The sequence below is a fragment of the Archocentrus centrarchus genome, chromosome 5 (genome assembly GCF_007364275.1).
Source record: "Archocentrus centrarchus isolate MPI-CPG fArcCen1 chromosome 5, fArcCen1, whole genome shotgun sequence".
Classification (NCBI taxonomy): Eukaryota; Metazoa; Chordata; class Actinopteri; order Cichliformes; family Cichlidae; genus Archocentrus; species Archocentrus centrarchus.
In genome coordinates, this window is record NC_044350.1 from 7,695,588 (window position 1) to 7,711,657 (window position 16,070).

At 39.0% G+C, this 16,070-nt stretch overlaps 1 protein-coding gene across 1 annotated transcript; it reads right to left on the reverse strand.

Moving 5' to 3' along the window:
• Positions 1 to 1,856: 1,856 nt before the first annotated feature.
• Positions 1,857 to 4,192, reverse strand: LOC115780107 (blue-sensitive opsin-like). Its single transcript, XM_030729097.1, has 5 exons — positions 3,680 to 4,192; positions 3,406 to 3,574; positions 3,149 to 3,314; positions 2,598 to 2,837; positions 1,857 to 2,116 (listed from the first exon to the last, which is right to left on the reverse strand). The coding sequence occupies exons 1-5, from the start codon at positions 4,056 to 4,058 to the stop codon at positions 2,015 to 2,017; spliced, it is 1,056 nt and encodes a 351-aa protein (XP_030584957.1). The 5' UTR covers positions 4,059 to 4,192; the 3' UTR covers positions 1,857 to 2,014.
• Positions 4,193 to 16,070: the final 11,878 nt, after the last annotated feature.

Below are 16,070 nucleotides of genomic sequence, written 5' to 3' on the forward strand. Positions count from 1 at the left end.
ATAGGTAGTTAAACGAGACGTGACACCGTGGTTACAGTGTGCTAACAGTAGATGGCTTTTAAACACTGTCATGACATGATTTCTATTTCAATTACTACCTGAGCTTCAGCAGGAGCTCTCATAACCACGTCATGTCTTCTTCTGTGGTGGTTTGTAACCGATCAACCAATGAACTTGTTGCACTAAAAAAAAATTTAATTAAAAAAAAAAAATGTTACATTGGATGCAAGTTTATGTAGACCACTTGTTTATTTGCTTGCTGTGGCAGAGGCCTGGCAGAGCTTATCTTCAGTTGACTAGCATAGTAGTTCCACTAACTGACCTTGTCTGGACTGGTCTGGACTCCAGACTCTGGAGTCCAGGCTAAAGTGGAAGTTCCTTAAACATGCCTATAGAGAATTCATAGAGCTCATCTTGGAAAAGCAAATATGTTTGGCACAACAGTGTATTCAAATCATGATACTAATTACAAAAGCTGCCAGACATGACAGGCTTTAAAAACAAACAAAAAAAATGCATGCTTTCTTATGGCTAGCAGGACTCTGTGTCATGGCGGGGGCTGAAAGGACTGAAGGCAGAAATCCCAGGTTAGAGTTTTGTCAGTGTTTATTTACAGAGTGCAAATGGAAAGCGAGAAGTAACAGGTACGTTGTCCTCACTTGTCTGGGGAATTCACTCTCTCTCCACTCTGACCCTCTCTTGTGATGGTCCACGAGTCCAGAGCTCACATCTGTTTGTCTCCTCTGGGAATGTCTCGATTTGTCCTGCTGGGCACCTGAGTGCAAAAATCAAAGGCAAAGATTAGCAAGAGGTGTGTGCAAAAAAAAAAAATACCAAGCAAACTTGAAGGGGCGCTATCCACACTGACTGTTGATGGCAACAATCCAGCGAATACTAACCGTCACCGGCCAGCTTAAATAGGAGACTTGATGAGCCTGCCCAGGTGTGTCTGCTTACTCCCAGGTGAGGCAGATGACGAGGGTGATGAGAGAGAGAGAGAGAGACAGAGACACACACACACACACACACCACACACAGGAGGGAGGAGGGACCATGACACTTTGGTTGAAAAAAAGAAGTCCTTTTGTATAAAAGTCTTTAGCTACCTCTATCCACACCCTTAGTAAACACTACCTTGATAAATTCACAGTCTTAGTTGTTAGTCTGTAGTCTTATTAAAGATAACATGATGTTAATTTTGTAAACTTTGATCCCCATTAGAATCAGAAAGAATATAAAAGTAGGGTAATGTTTAGAACAGGCCTACCCTGTGACCGACAAGTTGCACTTGTATGTGCATAATGTGGCCCTCAGTTTTTCAGCTACATCCACCCCTTCGCTCATCATGTCCAGTTTCAAAACACAAAGATGGCTCAAGGCTATGGGTATGACTTATGGTGTCTATTTCCATTTTCATATTGCATCTCTGGCATGGAGAGAGAGCAAAAAAAAAAAGATATGCAAGTCTTTTATATGCACATTTTTACAAAAAATAGCAGAAAACCTCTTTTCAAGTACACCTTTTTGAATTATATAATTTTGCATTTTTTTTGGAAGAGAGTAACCTGTTTAAAATTATGGCTGATCAATTATGCAACAATATAAAAATATTTATAAGGAAAAGTACAAATACATGCTGATCATATTAATCACAGGCTAAACAACATAATAAGTATGAAATTTAAAATAACTGTTTACAACAATATTTTACATAACATCAGAAAAATAATGCTTACTTTAATTGTATGCTTTTTAACACCATCTGTGTGCTGCAGAAAAATACGAGGAAAATGAAAACACAATATGTCTGTTCGGCAAACGAGTTCTTTCCCAGTCAAGCACACAGACTCAGTAAAGATATTTGTGTCTTTTATTAATTTTTATTTGTATTTTTCACTTTGCACATTATTCCTATGTGAATGATAACATTTTTTTCATATGATAAAACACATGTACATTCTTTGTAATTTACAGTTCGGAAGTAATTAGAAATCAGCAAGCGCTGACGCGTTATCTAAGCAGGCCCAACTTTGGAAACTTCAGTCACTGATGATGTAGTTGAGCTCTCCTCCTCACCTCCTCCCATCCCCAGCATCGCCAACATACATGTACGGAACTGAAAGGGAAAAAAATATTTGTAGATTAAATCAACTGGACAACAAAATCCTGTGCAAACTTATCCATTTGTCATAATTCTTATCCACGAACTAAAAGAAAAAAGATTACTGAATTATTTATAGCTTTAGGGCCATAGCTAAGATAGGCTAAAGTGAGGAAAATAAGTGGATGAGTAGACTTTAGCATCATAAAAATCTTAAAAACACAGACATGTGTTGCTCAAGGACACTTCAACATGTGACCTGGAGTAGCCATGAATCCAGCCACTGATTTGCTGCTCTACCTCCAAACCGAGTCACAGAAAGGTCGAACATACTGTTTAAGTTGAATATAAAGCAGTCTCAGTAGTGAAGTACACTCAATTTTACAAGGTTAAAAACCAAGAGCAGACAACTGTAAGGAGAAAAGTGGTCTAATTACCTCCTTAAGAACCAAGTACTCACATTCTCCAATTACTCACTCACTCACATTTAACTGACCTGCTTATTAAAGACCACATAGATAACAGGGTTGTAGACTGCTGAAGCCTTTGAGAAACAAGATGGTATAGTTGCCATTCTCAGGTCAAATGGTTGCCCACGGTTGTTCACAACCCAAAGAGCAAAGGACGCGTATGGCAACCAGCACACCAGGAAGCCCACCACCATGATCACCACCATCCTGGTCACTTCCTTCTCTGCCTTCTGGGTGGAGGCAGACTCAGCTTGGGCCTTGGCTGCCTGTTAATTGTGGAGTGATCCAGGTCATGTTAGAAATACTAGTTTACCGTTTGCAGTGACATGAATCACATCAATAAATAGAACAGCTTATTTTGTACAGTGATCTTAAAAATCCTGGTGATGCTAAAAGCATGTGAGTTTAAACAGTAGATTTAATGTTAGATTTTAGCTTTGCTAGGACAGAAGAAGCATGTATTCAACCATGAACAGATTTTTTTTTTTTGGTGTAACAAATATAAATTAAGTCATTTCAGTAGACCAAAATGATGATAAGTCTTTACAGTAAAATTATGTGTGTTATTTTGCCTCACCATTTTCAGTGTAATGAGCAGCTGGGAGTAGCAGAAGATAATTGTGGTCAAAGGAACAGCAAAGCAGAAGCAGAAAAGGAACATCACATAGGACTCATTGTTGTATTTGTTGTTTGTGGTGTACCAGTCTGGTCCACAGGAGCACTGCAGGCCTTCTGGAATATACCTGCAGAGAAAAGCACAAGCGTATTGGGCGTGCATATTTGTTTAAATGTATTGTGTTGCCAGCTGATTTTAAGTGTGTTTCTGTTGCTTACCTGCTCCATCCAAACAGTGGAGGAGCTGAGGCAGCCAATGCAAAAAACCAGGTGAATGCACAGCAGGCTAGAGCATGGTCGGGCTTGAAAGCGAAGTTACCCAGTGGCTTGCAGATCACAAGCCATCTTTCAAAAGCTATCACAGCAAGGGACCACAGGCTTACCATACCTGCAATGACAGGCAAACAATTTAATTCCCTTTTGAAATCAGTATAAAATAAAAGAAAGCTAGGCTACAATAGATTCTGTGTATTGTCTTTAACTCAAAACTTACCACCGAGTGTTACCAAAAAACCTTCAATCTTGCACGCTAGTGCACCAAAGATGAAATATCTGAATGCAAACGAGCAGCAGGCAGTGAAGGAGCCCACACAGGACACAATGAGGTTTGCTGCTGCCAGGTTCAGCAGGATGTAGTTGAGGTGGGATCGAAGTTTCTTGTATTGGACGGTGCAAGCAATGGTAAGGACATTGATAAAAGTGCCAAATACAAATACGAATAACATGAATGCTGCCATGGCGTAGAAGGTGAGTGAATCCCCCAAGTGGTCCTGTGGAACCAGGAAAGGGCTAAGTGATGTGATGTTGTTTGTGTCCAGCTTAACGGGTATCCAGAAGTCCTCTGGCAGCTCCATATCGCGATTACCTCTCATTTTTGTGTAGCGTATTCCGGCTGATGTTATAGCTCAAATTACGTGCTGCATACGCTCTGTCAAAGAATGAATTTAAGGAGCAGACATGAATGCTATTCCGTTAAGAGTTCTGCCGTCTCGGTCTCTATTGGCCGCCTGTGTCGTATTGATGTTTATAAAGGGCCTCATGACACTGATCACTATAAAGTGGATAATTGATTATTTAATTGACTAATTAATTAAATTACTAATTTAATTGACTTCATAGATTTTTATTTTATTAACTGGCGTCGCTGCTTTAGTGATTTCCAGTTCTGTGTTGTGTTCTGTGATGGTAAATATTAAGATTTAGTTCTTTGGCAGGTATCTGAATTCAAAGGCATTTGATTTTGACAAACACAAGCATAAATGTACATATGCAGATATGCTTTCAACATCTAAACCTGGTTAAATAGGTTAATCCCTCTTTCCTAAGGAAGTTCTCTGCAGGTCTCCACCTGCTAATCTGGTTTCCAATCACATTATATTTGATAATCTCATGTTAAGTGGATTACACTCTATTTTGCACGGGGATTTAACTCAAGCTTTGTGTTACCTCTTTGGCATTTTGCTGCCTTCGCTGAGCTTAAGGTAAAGCTTTTGTTGCACTAGCATGCAAGACTGAAGGCTTCATGGTAACACTTGGTGGTAAGATTTAAGATGACAGTGTAATCACAGAATTGGCTCATTGTCATTCCAACAACCGGATGTGCATAAGCATACTTAAGAGGGAGGAAGTTATAGGAGGGAAACAGAAGTATTAAAGTAGCCTGCTGAACAGTTTCTTATTTTATTAAATTTTATTGGGCAGTGAAAGATGTAGACTATTTCCTACAGGAAAAACTTGCAGAACCTAAGCAATTTAGTGTGTGTGTGTGTGTGTGTGAATATTCAAAAACACAATTATCATATGACCAGTCAGTCAGCAGTAGTTTGAAAAGAATCAACCCAATCCCATGCATTTCCACTCCAAGCAGGTCCCGCTTTGGAGAGTTTGGTGACTGACTATGTCAAGGACTCTTCATCCTTGTCTCCACTCATCCTCAGCATCTTCATTTGGTTAGGTTTTAACAATGAGAAAAGGCTGCTTATACCAGTTTCTATTAATATCTATATAACTGTATTTATATAAGTTTATTTAAGTCTGTGTTTATACACCACTCTGCATTTAATCATTAGTTATTATTAATCTCTGACTCTCTTCCACAGTAGTGTGTCTTTTGTCCCGTCTCCCTCTCCTCACCCCCCCAAACAGTCACAGCAAATGGCTGCCCCTCCCTGATCCTGGTTCTGCCAGAGTTTCACTGTTAAAAGGGAGTTTTTTATTCCCACTGTCACCAAGTGCTTGCTCATAGGGGGTCGTCTGATTGTTGGGGTTTTCTCTGTATCATTTCAGGGTCTTTAACTTATGAATTAAAGTGCCTTGAGGTTGCTATTGTTGTGATTTGGTGCTATATAAATAAAACTGAATTGAATTCAGCTGAATAATTTGCTGCTTCTTGGTGCATGTGTGATGCTTTAATAAGGCATTTTAATTTAAACCCACTTTTAGTCTATATAATTTTTTTGTGATTCTGCTAATTATGAAAAGGAACACTGTAGACTGTAAGCCTCCAGAATGTGGAGACATGTGATGTCCATGTTGTTCTTTCGTGCCTGCCCAGAATGGCAGGACCAATAACTAGGTTAGAGACTGCAGAGGATCTGGAAAAGATAGACAGCATAGAAGCAAATCTCAAATCAAAAGACCAGCTGTGGTTGTTCATAATCTGGAAAGCAAAGCTGACATGCTGTACGTCCGTGTGATAGAAAGCCCAGCATGATGATCAATACTATCCTGGTCACCTTCCTCTTGGGCTTCTGGGTGGACACAGACACAGCTTGGGCTTTTGCTGCCTGCTGAGTAAGAAAAGCAAGATGACTCACATGGCTTCTGCATGTTTGACCATTCATGCATCTGTTTGTTTCATTACAGGAGTATGACCATTGCATAGTTTGTATCTGAGTTTGAGAGCTGGTCCTAAGGGACTAGGAAGAGACTTAAACATGTGATCTTGTCCAGATCCACAGGAATGAGGATCCCTCTGCCTAGTGTTTAATTAAATTTTTTTGTGTGATGGTTATTGCAGCATCGGTGGTGTGGTGGTTAGCACTATTGCCTCACAGCTAGAAGGACATCTAGAAGGTCTGGGTTTCTGTGTGGAGTTTACATGTTCTCCCCGTGTTTGTGTGGGTTTCCTCCCACAGTCCAAACACATGCAGTTACTGGGGTTAGGTTAATTGGTCACTCTAAATTGCCCATAGGTGTGAATGGTTGTTTGTCTCTCTGTGTTGGTCCTGCCACAGGCTGGCGACCTGTGTACCCTGCCTCTTGCCCTATGTCAGCTGGGATAGGCTCCAGCCCCCCCACGACCCTGAACAGGATAAACGGAAGAGAATGGATGGATGGTTTAGTGCAGCATCTGTAGGTGTGCTAGACTAAAGCAGCAGAGGGAGTGGGGATAAACTTACTGGACTGTCAAACATTTAATTAATTAAATGGTTACACAGTTATTTATTCATTAATTAGGTGACAGCACTGAGTAAATGTCATCAATTACGTAGTGAGAAGGTTGTGGGTTTAAATCTGCATTAGGTTTTTCTGTGTAGAGTTGTTCTCACTGTACCTGTGTGGGTCTTCTTAGGATCTTCCTGCCCCCCCCCCCCCCCCCCCCCCCCACATAACAAAGACACCAAAAGATGCCAGATTAATTGGTACCTCTTTATTGGAGCTTTATGAATTTGGCTTGTGATGGACAGGCACCCTGTCCAGGCTGTACCCTGGTTTTAGGATATTACTGACAAACATATATCCACCTAAAAGCAAACAGGTTAGAGTGCCAGTGCACAAGATGGTTCAATTACCTCCCCTGTAGAGGGAAGGACATTGTTTTGGGATCAGCTAATCCAGCCACCAACGCTATTACGACTGCAAATCACATTCGGTCTGATCTTGATTAACCTGCTTTCTGTTGGCATTAGGATGGATGATCTTTACCTTCATTATCGTATCAGGTTCAAGAAAGGATTATCCCATGTGGAGGATGGATCTCTGCACACAGCAGAGTACTGGAATTTTTTCACATCAGAACAAAATACTGCAGTACAAAAATGTGTTGAAGGTCAACACTGACAGACAGGTAAGAAGAAGTAAAACTGGGTGAAGATGGTTAGAAATATTGTAACTGTATTTGCTAAAGCCAGGGATAAATAACTTATGATTGTGTAATTTCATACAGACTGTAAAAAACAACGTGTTATATATCAGAGATTTAACCATAAATTTCAGAGTTTTCTTGTTATTTTTAAAATATCAATAAAAGTACAAAATAAACCATGGACTGATTTATCTAATGTAAAATAACACAAAACACTGTAACTGTGAATGACAATAATTTTTTTTTTTCAAAAGAAAATTTAGTTGTTTTTGTTTTCACATAAAAAGACTGTAAAATACATTCCCAAATTCAGTTTCATTTTAAAAAACAATGTTTATTTTTAATAAAATTAATACTGTACATATCTTCACCCAGACTGCTTTCTTTATTTTGACAGATGTTGGCACCTGGAAGTACATAAGACATTTCTAAGGGCTGTCTGCTGTATATATATATATATATATATATATATATATATATATATATATATATATATATATATATATATATATATATATATATATATATATATATATATATATACACCTGTTATGCTCACCCCACCTCGACCTGCTCTGGTTGACAGATCAGTTTTGGGCTCTAAATGATGAGTCTTGAGAACATAAAAAGATGTGTCCTACTTTGGAGTAGCTCCTCAGCTCAGTGGCCAGACCGCTGCCATCTTATAAGTAATAATGTCAGTCTCCTGCATTTTTGTATCATCTTGTTTGCTTTGGGGGATATGTGATTAATTCAGCACGGAATTATTTTCAGACTTAACTGTTAATTTTGTTGCAGTAAATGGTAAATGGACTGGTTCTGATATTGCACTTTTCTCCTGAACATGAGCACTCAAAGCACTTTATACAGCATGCCTCATTCATCCATTCACACCAGAACTTTCTACGTCTAAGTGGTTTCTATCTAACATTCACACACACACATTCTCACTCCGATGAATGCATCAGGAGCAGCTCGGAGTTCAGTATCTTGCCCAAGGTTACTTTGGCACACAGACTGGAGCAGCCGGGGATCAAACCACCAAACCTCTGATTAGTAGATGACCTGCTCCACCACCTGAGCTACAGCTCAAGTAGTGAATACAGCAGTCAACAAAAAATATCAACAACCCAAGTCAGTGTCTTACCTTCAAGCTCAGCTGATCTAGACCAGCAGATAGAGATGTCAGTGCTAAAGTGTCCTGAAAAAATGTTCTTTGTAAACTGTTCATGTAAGGTTAAGGTGAGATTTACATTGAACTTTGTTAGGTTTAAGCAACAAAACTATTTTGTTTGATGTAAGAAAAAATTGGTTTGGGATGTATAAAAAAGATCCTCATGACTATACAAATATCCATGACATAAGGTGTCCTTTGGCAGTGGTGTCAAGATGACAATATCATGTGATGGTCATTAAAATATGTAAAAGATTACATATTAATGTCATCATAATGTAACTGCAAACTCATTTGTGTAAGTTGATATTTCTATAGTATGACATTCATATAGCTGTTTTTTATACTACACAAACTAATAATTAAAATGACAAAATTCTGTCATTATTATATGTTAAGATTATTGTCATTAATAAAATGGAATATTAACAGTAAAATAACTATTTACTGATGTTCAATTACGTATCAGCTTCTAGAAGACCTTTGCATCTAAACAGAAATACAAGGAGTCATCCTGTGCTGTTCAGCACAAACATGTAACCATGTATTTACAACCTGATGAAACACTTTAGAACCTAGAAGGATTTTACAAAATGAAACAAGCCTGTGCATTCATTAGATATCAGCATATCAGGGATAGACTTTCATACAGTTTCAAAGTATCTCTAAGAGCAGCCAGATAAAACAGTGATCTGTCTGTCTGTCTGTGTTAGGCCTATGATAGACTGGTGCTCTGTCCAGGCTGTATACCACCTATGACAGCCGAGATAGACTCCAGCTCCCCCACAACCTTAAACTGAAAGCAATGAGGACTGATGGATGCATGCAGCGTCACTTGTTGTTGGCATTGTATCATTTCCTGCTCCTGTTACTGAGCACAGTCATGTTATTGTGTTGCAGGATTCATCTAGATAATGACTTATTTCATACTGTATATTTTTGCTTTATTCAAAGCACTCTCTGCTGAATCATTTGCAAATTATATTCACATTATTCACTTAGTGTGTTTTTAGGGATTTGCTAGCCAAATGTAGCTATTAGCTTAGCTCTCTGCTGACTCTAACATGTGTAACCTTCTTCTGTCTGTTCTGCACGTTCCTGCTGTTTATGTCAGATGTTTAGTTATCCTCCTTTATTAATAATGATACTTGTAATAAATGTAGCCTGTTTGTAGCCTTGGAGGCCAGGCTCCACACCCTGAAAAAAATCCTGTGGATAGCCAGGCCCCCCATAGACAAAATACTTATGTATGTATGTCTATGCAGGTCCCTGTAGTCGGTGAGGACCAAGGTAGCTCCCCCCAGCAGATCCCGAGCAGCCAGGAAAGCAGGCCGGCTGGGTGACTGACGAGGAAATGTAGTCCTAAACAGAAGCCCCCGATACATCACCAACCCGTTGACTCTATTTTGAGAAACATGAAGCTAGCAACACCAGCAACCATAGTCGAATGTCTTCCAGGGGCCAGAGCAGGTGACATTCAAGGAAATTTTAAACTGCTCACTAAGGCTAAATGTAAATTTGGTAAGGTCATACACTCAGTTACGCCAATCGGAGGTCACTAAAGTTAATATTGAATGAGTGTGTAACTTTGCAAAACCAATGCCGGACTCTGTCGTTTTTTTCTGGACCCTCCGCAGTTGGACCAGGAGCGACATGTTCTCCTTAAATTGCTGGATGTCTGAGTCCTGTCCAAAAAACAACGTGGGCTTTATAGATAATTGGGAAACTTTCTGAGGAAAACCTGGTCTTGAGACAGCATCCATCCCACTTTGGATGAAGCAACTGTCATTTCCAGAAATCGGGCCAAATTTATTGCAGCTTCTGCAGCTTTATTTGGCTTCTCTCAAGATGTAAATGAGCCTACCCACCACTTCAACCACATTCTGGATCTTGTTCTGACATATGGCATAGAAACGGATAACTAAACAGCATTCCCTGAAAACCCTCTTTTGTCTGATAATTTCTTAATAACATTTAACATTTACTTGAATGAATTACACAATGGGGAATACATTATATTACAGTAGAAGTCTTTCTGAACGTGCTGTAACTAAGTTTAAGGATATAATTTCTCTATTATTATGCTCTTTAATGCCATGTGCCAGCATAGTGCAGAGTAACTACCTAAACTCTACTCCCTCAGAGACAGATCAGAATCAGTATCAGGTTTATTTTGGCCAAGTATGTTTACACACACAAGGAATTTGGTTCATTTCGTCAGTAGTTTTACATCCTCACTGCGTAGGACTCTGGATACTGTGGCTCCTCTGAAAGAAAAAACTTCAAATCAGAAGTGCTTGACTCCCTGGTATAACTCACAAATGCACAGCTTAAAGCAGTTCAATTCACTTTTATTTAAATAGCACCACATCACAACAAACACCTCACCTCAAGGTGCAACACAGATTATGTTGCTCTATAATTATGGTTTATTTAAAGCGTTTCAGTCAGGTTTCAGAATTTGTCACAGTACAGAAACAGCATTAGTAAAGGTTACAAGTGATTTTCTTATAACCTCTGACAGTGGATTCATCTCTGTGTTTATCCTGCTAGACCTCAATGCAGCATTTAATACTCTTGACCATAATATTTTAATACAGAGATTAGAGCATGCCATTGGCATTAAGGGTACTACACTGCAGGGGTTTGAATCATATTTATCTAATAGACTCCAATTTGTTTATGCGAATGAGGAGTTTTCTTCACACACTAAGGTTTATTATGGAGTTCCACAGGGTTCTGTGCTGGGATCAATTCTATTTACACTACATATGCTTTGTTTAGACCGTATTATTAGAAAGTATTGCATACATTTTCACTGTCATGCAGATGATACCCAGCTTTATCTATCCATAAAGCCAGATGACACACACCAATTAGTTAAACTGCAAGAATAAAAGCCTGGATGAAATCTAATTTCCTGCTTTGAAATTTAGATAAAACTGAAGTTATTGTACTTGGCTGTACAAATCTTAGAAACATGGTGTCTAACCAGATACTTACTCTGGATGGCATTACCTTGGCCTCAAGTAACACTGTGTGGAGTTTTTGAGTCATTTTTAACCAGTATATGTACTTCAATGCACATATTAAACAAAGATGTAGGACTGCTTTCTTGCATTTGCACAGTATTTCAAAAATTTGAAACATCCTGTCTCAGAGTGATGCTGAAAAGCTAATTCATGCATTTATTACTTCTAGGCTGTATTATTGTAATTCATTGTTATGAGGCTGTCCTAAAAGCTCCCCGAAAAGCCTTCAGCTGATCCAAAAAGCTGTAGCTAGAGTACTGATTTATCTTAAGGACCTCATAGTACTATATTACCCCAACACAGCACTTTGCTCTCAGACTGCTGGCTTTCTTGTGGTTCATAGGATAATTAAGAGTAGAATGGGAGGCAGAGCGTTCAGCTTTCAGGCGCCTCTTCTGTGGAACCAACTCCCAGTTTGGATTTGGGAGACAGACACCCTCTCTATTTCTAAGATTAGGCTTAAAACCTTCCTTTTTCATCACGCTTATAGTTAGGGCTGGATCAGGTGACCCTGAAGCCTCCCTTAGTTATGCTGCAATAGGCCTAGGCTGCTAAGGGGTTCCCATGATGCACTGTTTCTTTTACTTCACCACTTTTCACTATGTGTTTATACACTACTCTGCATTTAGTCATGAGTTATTATTGACTTCTGGCTCTCTTCCACAGCTTGTGTTTTGTCCTGTCTCTTTCTCCTCACTCCCAACCAGTCACAGCAGATATGACTGCCCCTCCCTGAACCTGGTTCTGCCGGCGGTTTCTTCCTGTTAAAAGGGAGTTTTTTTTCTTCCCACCGTCTCTGTAATTATTGTATGGTGCGTTGAGACAATTGTTTTTTGTGATTTGCGGCTATATAAATAAAACTGAATTGAATTGAATTGTGATGTATAATGGTAGTGGTGGTGGTGGTGGTGGGGAGTTCCCTTCGCAAAAACATCCTGCTGTCATAATCCTTGATCCATGTCAGTTGTGTGACATCATGATCTCTTTAGGTTTTAAAAGCTCAGCTGTCCCACCATTACCTAAGACTCTTAGGTATAAACAATTACTGACATCTGAGCACCACTGACCTTGCTAACTCTGCTGTACTCACCCAGGTGAACACATGTATATGAATTCAAACACATACATGCCGTTCTTGTGACCTAATCTGCTTAAAATCTAAACATGATAATGTTTTATGAAAAATGCTGAAAAATATTAAAAAATTACAGTGACACTGACTCTGAAATTATTTGGAGTAGAACGTGTATAATAGACCTCACTTAGTAAAAGGTGGATAATTTGCAAGTGTTCAGCTATCTCTGCAATTTCTTTTGTTCTCTTTTTTAGGCAGATTTGACGCAGGTTGCACTGGTCTTTCTAGGAAGTTTTCATCCTTTTATCCAATCATTATCGCAATGACGCTTGTAACAAGTTTCCAATCTGTCTGATGGGACTTCCAAGGTGTAATCCCCTTTTCTGCAGCACGCATGACATGCTTTTACCATTGTACTTTCTTTCTAGTTCTTTTTAAATAAAACCAATCTTAGCCAAAAGAAAAAAGAGAAAGAAAAGCTATATGCAGAGGAATAAGTAAAGGTCCATTATTGGTTTAGCTGCAAAGCCTTTTTTTTTTTTCTGTCACCGACTATTTTCAGATCTGTTGTATTCCAGTGCTTTGTCATCATCAAAACAAAAGAACCAGATTTAAAAGCTCTGTGATTACATTTGACAGAAAATTCTAACTTCTAACTTGGGACAAATGATGGTTATCATTCTTAGGTTTGATCAGAAAAAGAAAGTGATCTATATGAGTGTGCAGCTGTAATTTGGGTCACCTAGTCCATTTGATGGTAATTTGCAGTATCTTTCAAAAGTCTTGCGCTACCCCTCAATTCTTTATATTTTGCTGGAAAACGGGAAACAGGTGCAGCAATTTATTGAAACATGGGCAAACATACGTGGAAATACAGTATATAAGACAAAAACGGAGTTTGTACAATTGTAACAACCTTTAAAGTCAATATTTGGTGTGACCACGTTTATTCTTCAGCAGCCTGAACTCTCTTGGGCAGCTTTCTTCTCATTTCTTTAAGTAGTCTTCAGGAATAGTTCTCCAGGCTTCTGGAAGGACATTCAAAGCTCTTCTCTGGATGTTGGCTGCCTTTTGTTCTGTTCTCTGTCAAGATGATCCCACACTGCTTCAGTAATGATGTGGTCTGGGCTCTAGGGAGGTTCATGACTGAGTGTTTCACTGTGTGGTTTTTCCATCCAGGTATGATTTTACTCCATTGGCAATGTGTTTGGGATCATTGTCATGCTGAAAAATGAAGCTGTTGTCAATCAGACACTTTCCAAATGATACTGCATGATAGATCGACATCTGATGGTGCTTTTCTGCATTTATAATTCCATCAATTTTGACAGGATCTCCAACACCACTGGCTGAAATGCAGCCCCAAACCATGACAGAGCTTCTGCTGTGTTTTACAGATGGCTGCAGACACTCACTGTTGTACCTCTTTCCTCACCTCCTCGGTACTTATTGACAATGATTTGAACCAAACATTTCAAGTTTGGGTTCATCACTCCATCAGACCTGTTACTACTGATTTTCAGTCCAGTTCTTGTGTAATTTGGCATAACTCAACTTTTTTTTTCCCTGTTTCCTTCCTGATGAATAGCTTCTTGACAGCCACCCTTCCACTGAGACCATTTCCAATCAGGCTTCAGTGAAACAGTAGATGGATCAGCTGAAGAGGGACAACTTAAGGACATGACTTTCACATACTGTTCATTTGCTGCAGATAGCTTTTAGGCCTGGCACTTCTTCTTTCGTCTTCCACTTGTCCACTTCTTCAGATTTTGTAAGTACACACTGCACACCATTCTGAGATATGCCAAGACGAGGCATATCTTCCCTTCTTAGTTTCACGCTGATAGCTCTTATACTATTTTATGCCTGTCAAACTGTGTTTTCATTGACATTTTTTTGTAGGTTCAACTAAAGAAATGGGAACAAATTATGTGTTTCTGTGACAGGCTTTTAGTAACAAAGAGCCTAAAGATACAATTTAAAATTGCTTCTTTGCTAAGTTGTCTGTTATGTGTAGACACAACACTGATTCATGCCTTGAATTAGGTGCCTTTTTATGCTCGAATGATTTATAGGTCAGTGTTTAGTGGCTTAACAAACAAACATTCCTCTTAAATTGGTCAGGTACAAGGACTGGACTGGAAATGAGTGAAAAAGCAGCCAATGTACAAAGAAAAACTTTGAAAGACCCTCAGAAAGCCTGAAGAACTGTTGCTCAAGACCACTTTAAAAAAGTATAAAGGTTTTGCTCACTGGAAACAAAATACAAAGAAATGAGTGGTGGCTTGAGACAGTACTGCATATAGAAGTGGCTTATTTCATTTGTTTGTGCTTTCTTTCTTTCTTTTTTTTTAGTTTTAATTTTGGCGAAGTGACAGCAGTGATGTAAACACACATATAAATCATATGGCCCAAACTCTTCTTCTTTGTCTCTGTTACAACAAAGGATGGCACTCCTTCTGCCAAGGCCAATGCAATGTTTCACAAGTTCACAGAAAGTAAGATCTGCACTTAAATTTAAGTCTCGTCAAATTCAGCTTTGTAGTTTTTGTTTAATGTTGCAGACAGTCAGACAGACAGATACTGAAAACTCACCTCATGGCACCTTGATGGAGGAGCAAAATCAGTGGTGCAAGTCTGACATCTAATGGACTAAAGTAGTACTGCAACAAAGGACAGCTACTTTTATACAAAAAGACTGGAGAAGAAGGTCAGAGGTCATGTTTAGTTACCATGAACCTATGGCTTTCAAGGTACATGCAAGTGTCTCACTTGGAGCAGATATAAAGCTATGGTGTGACAGAATACAGATCGATCACATTACTGTCAACCAGTTAATGGATGATAATGTAGTCTGATAATGAGAAAAAATATATATTTGCAGACAGGAATTTTAGGTCTACAGCATTGCAGTCCTATCAGAAAATGTTAAAGCCCCATAATCTTACTATCCTTGTAGCACCAAATTAAACCTGCAGCTGATAGTCACTTTTTTCCATGGCTGGCTACACTGAAATCTTGGACTAGTCTGTTAAACTACACTGCTGTGCAAAGGTCTTGAACCACCACTCATTTTATATTTTCCTTCCATAGACCCAGACATTTAAAGTGGTCTTGGGCAACAGTTCTTCAGGCTTTCTGAAGGACTTTCAAAGTTTTTCTTTGGACATTGGCTGCTTTTTCACTCATTTCCAGTCCAGTCCTTGTACCTGACCAATTTAAGAGGAATGTTTGTTTGTTAAGCCACTAAACACTGACCTATAAATCAATCAAGCATAAAAAGGCACCTAACTCAGTGCATGAATCAGTGTTGTATCTACACATAACAGACAACTTAGCAAAGAACCAATTTTAAATTGTATCTTTAGGCTCTTTGTTACTAAAAACCTGTCACAAAAACACATAATTTGTTGCCATTTATTTAGTTGAAAGAGCTATCAGCTGAAAACTGCCAAAACCTGGTGTGCAGTGTGCTCTTAAAAAATGAAGGAAACTGGACAAGTGGAGGACAAAAGT